Source organism: Carassius carassius, chromosome 14 (genome assembly GCF_963082965.1).
Source record: "Carassius carassius chromosome 14, fCarCar2.1, whole genome shotgun sequence".
Lineage (NCBI taxonomy): Eukaryota > Metazoa > Chordata > Actinopteri > Cypriniformes > Cyprinidae > Carassius > Carassius carassius.
This window is the reverse complement of record NC_081768.1, coordinates 23,545,952-23,558,177: the sequence shown is the minus strand read 5'-3', so window position 1 is coordinate 23,558,177 and position 12,226 is coordinate 23,545,952. Positions and strand designations below refer to the sequence as shown.

General features: G+C 36.2%; 1 protein-coding gene across 2 annotated transcripts; it reads right to left on the bottom strand.

The window, feature by feature from the left end:
- Nucleotides 1-5,353: 5,353 nt before the first annotated feature.
- Nucleotides 5,354-8,842, bottom strand: hcar1-3 (hydroxycarboxylic acid receptor 1-3). Of its 2 annotated transcripts, none has more exons than XM_059565555.1 (2): nt 8,712-8,842; nt 5,354-6,486 (listed from the first exon to the last, which is right to left on the bottom strand). In XM_059565555.1, the coding sequence occupies exon 2, from the start codon at nt 6,451-6,453 to the stop codon at nt 5,485-5,487; it is 969 nt and encodes a 322-aa protein (XP_059421538.1). In that variant the 5' UTR covers nt 6,454-6,486; nt 8,712-8,842; the 3' UTR covers nt 5,354-5,484. The 2 variants fall into 2 exon arrangements, with proteins under 2 accessions (XP_059421538.1, XP_059421537.1); XM_059565554.1 differs by lacking the exon at nt 8,712-8,842 and adding an exon at nt 8,120-8,515.
- Between the last annotated feature and the right edge of the window lie 3,384 nt (nt 8,843-12,226).

The following is a 12,226-nucleotide window of genomic DNA, read 5'->3' as shown; positions in this document are numbered from 1 at the left end:
GAAATCATGTTTATGTCACGTTTATAATGGGTTTTATGTTTATGTCTCGTAGCTCCATCCGGACAGGGCATCACAATATGTTAAGGGGCGTAACATTTCCGTCACATGCTTGAGGTACTCGGCTAATCACAATGCACTGGATGGCTGGCCAATCAGAGCACACCCCGCTTTTCAGACCAAAGAGCCTTGTAAAAATCAACGCGTTTCAGAAGTCAGGGCATAGAGGAGAAACAATAATGTACAATATGTAGAAAATAATGTGTTTTTTAACCTTAAACCGCACAAACACATTTCATTACGTGGATGAGGAGAGATCCCCTGACAATGTAAGTGCTTTGAGTGCCTAGAAAAGCGCTAAATAAATGTAATGAATTATTATTATTATTACACCAAATACCCCAAATAATGTTCTTTTTAGCAGCATCACATGACCCCTTAAAAAAAATAAGTCTTCATGTATTTCACAACAATTTAGCATGTTTTAATATTTCTTGCTTTGTTTGCGTCAATAGCCTTGTGGTTAGTGTGTCAAACGTATAACGCAATTTTGTGCTTGAGTCTGATTCCCGTCACAAGGTCCTTTGTCAATCCTGCTTCACTCTCTCTCCTCCAGATACTTTTCTGTCATTTCTCTACTCTCCTGTCCAAAACAGCCTAAAACCACACACATACACACACACACACACACACACACACACACTCAAAAAGATTTCTTGCCTTGGCAAGTTCTCTGAGAACCTGATACCTTGTACTTCTTGAGACTCCAAGTAGGTTGCAGTTATGGAAAACTTAATTCTTGGTTTAACACCTAATTCTACATCTTAATTATTAAGGTATTTTGCAGTTAATATCCTTTTTCTCACCCTGTGTGTGTGTGTGTGTGTGTGTGTGTGTGTGTGTGTGTGTGTGTGTGTGTGTGTGTGTGTGTGTGTGTGTGTGTTTGTGTGTGTAACCCTGCTGCCCGAATGAATATTTCCTCTACAATAGCCAAGTCTTAATTTTGCAATTTGTATATTATTGCATCCTTCTAATGGGCATTTATTTATTTACTTTTTAGTGTGTTAAATAATAATAAAAAAATATGCATATTGGAATATAAGGCATTTTTCACTTACAGCCCTTGTTAACAATTATATATGATTTATATATGATAATACACAAAATTAATTGACTTGGAAAAAAATAATATCAGAATATTGACTTGCCTAATAATTATGCAAATACTGTTACAACATCTTGAGTAATTTCTTGAGCAGTCAAACCTTTATTTCCATCTTCTTCCTATTTTCAAATTCCAGTTATAGTTCGGAATGATGCTGGTTAGTGCTGGTTTAGTGCTTGTCTTGCTGGTGGACCAGAATAGGCTTGCTTTTCAGCAACAACACTTAGCTAGTGATGCTAGATAACCAAAACAAGTTGTGCTGGTTAACCCATGGCACCATCACACCAGTATCCCATGTTTAAGACCGACATGTAAAACACATATTGATTTATGAAAATTGTTTTGAAAGTTAATAATTGACAGCTTAGTTTGAGTTGTGATTTTCAAACATGTTTACATGTGGCTGTGGTATATATCATATATTTTACTGCATGTATAGTGTATCCTAATTTAATATATATTCAAATAACATGATTTGTGGTTGCATAAATAAAAATATGACTCATTCATCTCATTAAAACATTCTGATAACCTAATATCTGCCACCTTTCCTTTTTTTTAGCAGCATTCACACATTTATTATTTATACAATTTCCTAAAATTTCACCCAAAAGTTGAATATCCCTACCTTTTTGTGATTAGTGTGTGTGTGTGTGTGTGTGTATATATATATATATATATATATATATATATATAGAGAGAGAGAGAGAGAGGGGGGGGGGGGGGGGTTCAACTAGCCAGCTGAATGCAAATTAAATCTTAATGTGGTTTGTTGACCCTAAAATGTTCTGTGTCAGTTGAAATGTCATAAAAAAATGGTTTATTAGTATGCTTGGATGAATTTTTGGATATTAATTGTCTGAAAATGATGAGGCAAAGTGTAATTAGATGGAGTCTTATGTTTATGCATATGGAGGTACTTTTATTCAAAATGACTTGAAGAACATTGCATTAAAAGTATACATTTTGTCAATTTATGCATATCAGTTTATCCCACGAGCAATTTATCCAATGTGCATACAAATGCAAAAATCAAAAACGGCAATCATACATAAGTAGATCTCAAATCCAAAAGAGGACACCCAGAAGTGCATATATAGTGTACTTCTAATGTTGTTGCTACAAAACGTATAAGCAGGAAGTTACTGTAGAAATAATGACATTACATCTTCGTTGTCATACAACTCTTACAGCATTTCAATTACGTCAAGACTGTAATGTCGCCTCTAGCAAGCCTACTGTCTGAATCATCACAAGCAGTTACAAAATAGTAAATTGAAAATGATTGATTATTAATATTAACTTTAAAATGGAAGTACAGGCGCTTATTATGGCACACTATGGCTGTTGTCACATTATTCAGTAATTGTTGGTAATTGAGAAGGTTTCCCCTCTAGATTGTAATTAGCATTAGAAATAAGTATTGCAAATGTGTCTTGAGGATTTAATTCAACATGGCTGGAGTGTCAGCTGATATAAACATTACTAAAGTGAAGGGGCATACAGTCAAGTATGGTGACCCAAACTCAGAATTCATGCTATACATTTAACCCATCTAAAGTGCACACACACACACACACCCATACACACCGTGAACACACACCCGGAGCACTGGGCAGCCATTTATGCTGCGGGGCCCGGGGAGCAGTTGGGGATTCAGTGACTTGCTCAAGGGCATCTCAGTCGTGGTATTGCCAGCCTGAGACTCAAACCCACAACCTTAGGGTTAGGAGTCAAACTCTCTAACCATTAGGCCACGACTTCCCCAAAAGTTCAATCTAGTGTGTGTGGTGTAGACCTTGTCAAGTGGAAATCTTTCTGGAAGTGTTGTGGTCAACTTAGTTTCAGACTGAAGGCATAAAGGTAAGCCTTTTGGCAGCAATGTAAGCCAAATAATCTACAGACACTTTTAGGTTTGAGGAAGTTTCTTTGAAGAACAAAAACAGGAAGTTAAAAGACTATATTCTGTTTCAGCAAGATGTTATCGCGCACATAAGTTCGTTATATTTCTCGCCTTTGCAGTTAAAATCAAACCTCAAACAGGAGTATCTGCTAACTGAGAGAAAATGGTTTAAGTTAACTCAAATAATTATTTTATAATTTATTCACCCTTATGTTCCAACATTATTTTCAGATTGACTTAACCTTAAAGAAGATATGAGACATGTTTCAGCATGTTGTTGTTTTTTTGTCAGTGGTCACCAAAACAGTTTGGTTGCCAACATTTTTTAAATATAATCAGATGACAAAACATCAGATTGGTTTGAAATTACAGAATTTAAATTTTTGTTTTAATTTTTACTCTGAATTGAAGGCTCTTAACTGCAAAGATACAAATGCAATTCCATCTCAGTTTTTTCAGAATCATAGTTTGGAAAACATATATAACAATATATTTATATTGATCAAACGTTGAGAGAAACTGAATACATTTCTATAGGCATTAATATTACTGATATTTTCCAAAAATGCATCAACCCTTGTGGTTTTCACAGAAACGAGTAGCTTTTCAGGGTTATAACTGAGGATAGAAGTTCATCCTGCCTGCTTGAGAGTGTGTGGGAGCCTTTGAAGTGCAATCTTCTCCACTGGCAGTTAAGAGATCCTCTTCTGCTTCTACTCTATTCTTCTGTTCCAGTTATGACAACATGATTGGAGCCAAATTTCTAACAATCTGTATATATGCATGTTTGTATGCATTTGTGTGAATGGTGCAACACAGATATTGACAGCTGATTATTGCTGTTACAGCTGCTATGTGACCATTGGCAGGTTGTCCATGAGTGACAGAGCAGAATAAGGATTGTGCAAAGTAGAAACGCAGTACTTGAACAATGTTCAGACAGAGACATTGCATAAGTAATTTATATTTATTTATATAATAAAAAGCCTATAATAAATCAGTAGCCTTGATTAGGTAAAACACACCAGAGTCCACATTCTATTGATTTGTGCTTACTTGTGAAAGTGCTATCCTGAAATGTTCTCAAATGACAACAATCATTATGATAATAATAATGAACAAAAATATTTTTTGTAAGTTAAGCATTATACAAATGATGATGAAAAATGTGACTAAGATTTAATTGACTAAAACCTGACTAAAATGTTCATACATTTCATTGACTTAAACTTGACCAAACCAAAACAGGACAAGGTTGACTAAATATGACTAAAATTTACATTTGAGTAAGACTAAATAAAAAATGGCTGCCAAAATTAATTCTTTTTTACGGTTAATTAATAGTAATCTTATTTTGATAAAATGTCAAGCTTTCTTCTTTCTTTTAAGATTTTCTTAATGTTGAGACTAAGTCGACTGGAAGTTGACTAAAACTAAACAGGATAATTATGATTAAATATGATATAAACTAACAAGGACATCTACCAGGGGAATAAGACTAAAATTTAAAATAGCTGAAAAAAATCAACACTAATTTGAATTAAGCATAAACAACAAGATAATGTCTGTTGATTTTAGTATGCTACTTGATATTAATATTTTTTAATTAATTTCAATTAATGGCGAGGTAAAAGACTCTTAGTTTAGTTGGCAAAGCTCAAGGGATTTAAAGGGTTACTACACACTAAAATGAAAATTTTGTCATTAATCACTTACCCCCATTTCATTCCGAACCCGTTAAAGTTTAGTTCATCTTCAGAACGCAATTTGAGATATTTTCGATGAAAACCGGGAGGCTTGTGACTGTCCCATTGACTGCCAGGTAAATTACACTGTCAAGTTCGAGAAAAGTATGAAAAGCATCGTCATAATAGTCCTTCTGCCATCAGTTATTCAATCTGAATTTTATGAAGTGATGAGAATACCTTTTGTATGAAAAAAAAAAAGACTTTATTCAACAATTTGTCTCCTCTGTGTCTCTCCGCATCACGTAGCGCCATTTTGGAGAAGATCTGCTGTACACAAACTGTGTACACTCTTTTGTGTCAGCCGCAACACAAGGATACATTTTCTACGTATTCCACGTATTTACGCTTTCATTTGAATGAAAAGAGCGTGACTGACATAGGCTGATCATTTCATCAAAAAAAGAAAACTTCTAAAAATGTGATTTATTTTTATTATCATTCTTGTGACATTACTTATTTTGCATTTGTCATATATTTGCTACATTTAAGTCAGATGAATATGATGTATTACAAAACATTGTAATGCATTGGTATAAAATCTATGTAAAAAAAAAATACAATATTTCGTATATGTTTTAAAAAGGAAAATTTGACAAAACTACGATGGAAAAAATAAAAGTATATTAAGCAGTATGTACACTGTCCAATGCTCATCAATCCCCAATCCATTTTCAGTCACTTCCACTGGGCATACTGGCACGTCGGCTCAACTGTAGCTCCATGATTCCAGTTCGGTTGACAACACGTTTCAAATAATTTCGGAATATAGAGCTGGAGAAGCAGTAGATGATCGGGTCCAGAGCACTGTTCAGATAAGTGAAGGCTATGGATGTAGAAAACAACTGACTGGTGAATGTATAAGCATCACAGTACTTTTGTCCAAGCTTTTTTAAATAGAGTGCCATCAATCCTGTGCCGATGCTGGGAAAGAAGCAAAGGACAAAAACCCCAACGATCACCAGAACAGTCCGAACTGCCCTTTTCCCTTTCTTGTCCTTGTCCATCTTGCGTGTACGTAGGATACATGCAATACTCACGGAGCAGAAGACCAGGAGTAATAAAGGCAGAAAGAACTCTAAGATAAAGACGGCATAATGCAGTTTGATACCTAGTGATGGTTTCTCATAGTTGCTAAAGCTCCTACAAAAAGAGGTGTTGTACAGAAGTTTGTTGGCCAGCAAAGGGATTCTTAGGGATATCACAACAGCCCAGATGAAGCAGGCAATCCCGGCTGCTTGTTTTGTGCTTATGTAGTTGATTTTGTGATGTGGATGGGCCACTTTAAAGTAGCGGTCAACAGCCACGGCGGTCATGAAGGCAATGCTGGCTGAACGGTTGACTGACAGCATGAACAGGTTGATCCGACACCAGGCGTCTCCAAATATCCATTTCTCGCCACGCATGAAGTTGTCGATGCGGAAGGGTAGGCTGATGAGTAGCAGAAAGTCAGACAAAACCAGGTTGAAGAGGAACATGACATTGGCCCTCCAAGTCCTAAAGGTTTTGCCGAAGATACACAGTGCCATGACATTGCCAGGCAGGCCGAGTAACAGCTCAATGATGAGTATAGGAGGAAGGACAGTTGCCACCAGGTCCTGAGTTGAATTACCGCAGTGATGTGAACTGCTATTGGATGTCATGGTAGTTTAACAGATAGAGCCGGAGCGTAGTTTCTGAAAACAGAGTTCAGAGTTTCATGTTAACAGTTCAGCAACAAAAACAACATTGAGATGTCACTGCCAGAATGTGGTCGTCATGTATATTAGGCATTTCACTTTGGTGACATTTTGAATTGGCTAAACTAAAACAAAGTCATGTTACAACATTCTACACTCTCCACTAGAAGTGGGAAGAAGTGTGAACTTGTTGCAACAGTGTTTGCGGTGTACAAGGAAGTGTGCCTTCCTGCGTAGTGTAAAATGCTGAAGCAACTGGTTTTGTTGCATGAGTATCTGCGAGTTGAAATTATTTGACATCAAAAGCAGGCATTTCAACTTCCTTAATGATTTGTGTCATCTACAAATGTTGAAGTTTTTAAAATACATTTCAAGAACGGATGTATAAGCAACCATGCATGATATCCTTAAAGGGATAGTTCACCCAAAAATGAACATTTTGTCATCATTTACTCATCATCATGTTGTTACAAACCTTCATACTTTTTTTTCTTCTGTTGAACACAAAATATTTTTTGAAGAATGCTGGAAATCAGTTATTGGTAGCCAATGTCTTCCATAGTATTTTCCCCCTTACTATTAAAGTCAGTGTCCACCACCACATTCAACATTCCAAGCTTTTGCTTATGTGTTTAACAGAAGAAAAAAAATTACTTGAGGGTGGAGGGTGAGTAAATTATAACTATTGGGTGAACTATTCCATGAACCAACTTTTTTCTTTGTGTTCCATTTAGTATGTTTCCCCTTCCTGTGTTCCTGTGGCTCAGTGGTAGAGCATTGCGTTAGCTTCGCAAAAGGTCGTGGGTTCATTTGTCCCCGGGAACACACATACGGGTAAATGTTCAATGTAGAATGCGTAAATGTTTATGGTTTCATAATTCATATATCAAAGGGTTATAATATGTACCACGGATAAGAATCCAATCTAATATTAACTACAGACCAATATCTAAATGCTTCATTGGGTTCCAGACACTTGGAGTAATGAAACTGAAAATGTGTATACCTAAGTATAGTATGCAAACAACATCTGCACAGTGGACCAGTTTCGACCTTGAAACCAAAGCAATCTTATTTCTACTGAGAATTTTGAAATATTTCTGTGTAAAGGGGTAATAGTGTTTTACATACTGTTTACAAAGTCAGATTCATTGACATTTACATGCTAAAATAAATTGATCTGAAATTAGGACTTTTAATAAAAACTTTTCTGGTTTCAAATGGTTATTGTTTTCCTTTTATCATACTCAAATTCAAGTTTTGTTATTTTTGGGGGTAAACAAGGTCAGGGTTGTTCCTCCTAGCAGAGAGAAGTGTAACAGTAAATTTAACTGATAGCTAGGTCTGTCATTTGTGGAAGCTCTCTGTTTGACAGACCATATGTAGTTCTATGTAGACAAGATAAATGGAAATAGTAATACACACTCTCTTTAGGTATATTATATCCTTGGTTAGATCTTAGAAAAACAGATTTGTTCTATGCAATTTTAAGAGTGATGTTTAACATAACTTTCTCATAGTCGACCAACCTGTAACATCGATGCACAAGACCAATTTCACAGTGTTAATTAAGTTCTTAAGTTAGTTAAAATTTGATAAATTTCTATAAGAAATGTTTCTCATGACTTACCAGAGTTGACAACTGACTAGTTTGCTGATTGTGTCTTGAGATGTAAGACGAGAGTGTGAAACAAGGTCTGGTCTGAGTGAAGCGACCACTCGGTAGTTGTGTCAAAGCAAGTTTCCTCTGTCTGAGTCATAATGACACGAACGCTGCGTTTCTTACCCAATTATGACCAATTCTCAAATGTTCCTTATATTGCCCTGTTTTAACAAGTTTTGTTTATTTCAGTAATGCACTAAGTGGATATGCAATAATGTTTGAATTATAAGGAAGTGCTGTTTCTGCAAAGCAACACTGTTGAACAAACTATAGCAACAGTTTCACAAACTGGTTGCATGCAAATATGCAACTTGGCATAAATTCAAAAGGCGTTTTGAAGTAAGTCCTTATAAGATCCATTTGTTTTAGCCCAAATAGTATTTCTTAACAAACTACTGTATGTGAAGCCAAACTCTTCAAGAGAATAAAAAACTGGGATACCCTCTAAGAACAGAAAACCCTAAATGCCAGCAAAACTCCAAAAAGAGTGGATCAGGTTTCCAAGCCAAAAAGTGTAAAGCGCATTAACCGTAACACTTCAAATATAGTATTGACTTACCAGAGTTGATTAGTTTTCTCAGAAAATCTCACTGAACAGAGTATAAATAAAACTATTTCATCTTAAACTTAGGGTTCTTGACTGAGAGAAATGACCACTCAGAGCTTGCCTCTTAGCAAGCTTTCTCTGCCTATATATGCTAGAAAGTGACATCATGATGGGAAAGTGAAGTTGTAGCCAATACTAATGCTTTTTCTTGCTTTCTCTTTCTTTCTGAAATTTCAACAGCATGATGTCTGCAGAGATAATATTCTTGATGTTCAGTGCCCAATAGCTTCAATAGTGGTTACACAAACTGGCAATAATGAAAGAAAGAAAGAAGACAGAGAAAGAAAAAGGCTAAACTCTTTAACTGGAATTGCAAAACAGCTGTGTCAAAACATGATGTTTTATCATGTCTGATTGTGATATACACAGGAAATAGCCATCATTTGTTTCAATAGTGAAAAATAATGAGTTTTATGAGCACCCCCCGCATTCATAGCATGGGTTGAGCCAGTGTTGCTTTGTTGTGCTGGTCATAATGCTCAAATATGGATGTTTTGTGCCTCAGTCTTTTCACTTTTTTTACTGTTGCAATGTATGACTGTGTTTACTTACACCACAGAAATTGTGTGTGCTAAATAATCTTTAAGGACATTTATTTTTTATCTTTTATTTTGTGTGTGTGTGTGTGTTCACATTTGCATTGGACATTGTTCCCACTAATCAGTCATTTGACTTTTTTATTACATAGCAGAGATAAGCAAACGTGCAAGATATACAGTAATAATCTTCCTTTGCATGAGCTAGAGCTATTATTTATAGCAATGTGCTTGACTTCCTCTTATTTTAGGTTAAAGCTTCTTGTGTCATTAGTCCAGCTCACAGAATTGTTTATCTTGACTTTCTATTGGAAACAGAAAATGGATGTGACATGGAGCAGAGAACAAATTTTAATTGCAAATATCATTGTCATATTCTGTATAATGAGTGTTTTGGTCAGCTGCATAATGTGATATTTACCTGAAATATCAACTTATATCTATGGCTCTGTTCCAAAACATAGTGAGCTGCCTTGCGGTCTACTGACTTCATAGGAAGGTGCCTTTTAAAACATTATCACTGAAATAAAGCATAGATGTGCATTGTGTGAAGCCTATAGCAGCATAGACTAAAATTGTATCTCAATAAATATTTTAGGAAGGTGCAAAGCCAAACTGTTTATCATATGCATATTAATAAACTCTCTACATATACAGTACATATATGAATTAAAGGATCTTAATGTATTTTTCTTTTTATAATATGTATGTTTATAATCAACGATTCTCTCACTTTGTTGCTATCATTGATGGGACTTTATCACAAAACAAAATGCATTGTGGGGTTGCCTTGCAATGTACATCTCAATAAATCAGAATGTCATGGAAAAGTTAATTTCAGTAATTCAACTCAAATTGTGAAACTCATTTATGAAATAAATTCAATGCACACAGACTGAAGTAGTTTAAGTCTTTGGTTCTAAACCATACCTGGTTTGATGATTTTGGCTCACATTTACAAATTAGACAATTAAACAAATTAGAATACTTCATAAGACCAATAAAAAACAAACAAACAAAAAAAAAAAAAACATTAATTATTGGCCTTCTGGAAATTATGTTAATTTACTGTACATGTACTCAATACTTGGTAGGGGCTCCTTTTGCTTTAATTGCTGCCTCGATTCGGCGTGACATGGAGGTGATCAGTTTGTGGCACTGCTGAGGTGGGATGGTAGCCCAGGTTTCTTTGACAGTGGCCTTCAGCTCATCTGCATTGTTTGGTCTCTTGGCTCTCATTTTCCTATTGACAATAGCCCATATATTCTCTATGGGGTTCAGGTCTGGTGAGTTTGCTGGCCAGCCAAGCACACCAACACCATGGTCATTTAACCAACTTTTGGTGCTTTTGGCAGTGTGGGCAGGTGCCAAATCCTGCTGGAAAATAAAATCAACATCTTCAAAAAATCTGGTCAGAAGAAGGAAGCATGAAGTGCTTCAAAATTTCTTGGTAAACGGGTGCAGTGACTTTGGTTTTCAAAAAACACAATGGACCAACACCAGCAGATGACATTGCACCCTAAATCATCACAGCCTTTAAAACTTAACACTGGACTTCAAGCAACTTGGGCTATGAGCTTCTCCACCCTTCCTCCTGACTCTAGGACCTTGGTTTCCAAATAAAATGCATAACTTGCTCTCTTCTGAAAAGAGGACTTTGGACCAATGGCAACAGTCCAGTTCTTCTTCTCCTTAGCCCAGGTAAGACGCCTCTGATGTGGTCTGTGGTTCAGGAGTGGCTTAACAAGAGGAATACGACAACTGTAGCCAAATTCCTTGACACGTCTGTGTATGGTGGCTCTTGATGCCTTGACCTCAGCCTCACTTCCTTGTGATGTTCACTCAAATTCTTGAATTGATTTTGCTTGAGGCTGTGGTTCTCTCGGTTGCTTTTTCTTCCACACTTTTTCCTTCCACTCAACTCTGTGAACAGCCAGCTTCTTTGGTAATTAATGTTTGTGGCTTATCCTCCTTGTGAAGGGTGTAAATGATTTTGATTGATGATTATTGGTTATTTACTGATAAGTTATTTGCAGATAAATGGTTATTTACTTGCCAGTCTTTGGGACAGTCTCAAGCCTCCAGGTTTTCATCCAAAATTTCCTAAATTGTGTTCTGAAGACGAACTGAGCTTTTACAGGTTTTACAGGTTTTTAAAAATGTTCATTGTGGGGTGGAGTAACCCTTTAAGAGTAACCACATAACATCTTTTGATTCTACAGCATGACCCCTTTAAGTTAGGCCTTAATGTAGTTGCTTTGGTTGATCCGTTTCTAGGATTTCAGAAGAGTGTTGGGCAGTTTTTCAGTGGGTCCAAAAAAGAAAAGAAAAAAAACTTTTTCTCCAACTAGGAGTTTATCTTAAACCAGCTAAAACCAACTAATCCTCCCCCATCCCCCCAACAAGGAGGTGAACAAAACATAACCTCAGAAGGCACACTGACACATAAATTACTTGGCTTAAATGCTCTCATGCATCATACTCAGAACGAAACCTGAGTATTTGCCTTTCAAGTGTAATTTCGATGAGCAGAAGTGCCAGCAACTCAGAATGATCTGTTTGTGTGCATCTTATCTCGAGCATTATCTGTACCAATGTTCAGCTCTACCCCCAGTTTCACAGACAAGCCTTAAAGTGACGTGACATACAGCCAAATATGGTGAACAATACTCAGAATTCGTGCTCTGCATTTAACACATCCAAAGAGCACACACACAGCAGTGAACACACACACACTGTGAATACATTCCCGGAGCAGTAGTCTGTCATTAAGCCTAATGCCAGACTAAAATCAAAGTCTGAGCTGTTTCAACTGAAAGAAATTTGCTCTGACAGACCTTATAATATATCAGTGCCTTTATTTTGTTTCAAAATGAACAGCAGTAATGTGTTTTTTTTCTAAGGGACGTTTATAAAAATTACTTAAATGTC

Bases quoted from the DNA above. Each gene is read 5' to 3' on its own strand.
- hcar1-3 (XM_059565555.1), bottom strand. From the start codon at position 6,453: ATGACATCCAATAGCAGTTCACATCACTGCGGTAATTCAACTCAGGAC.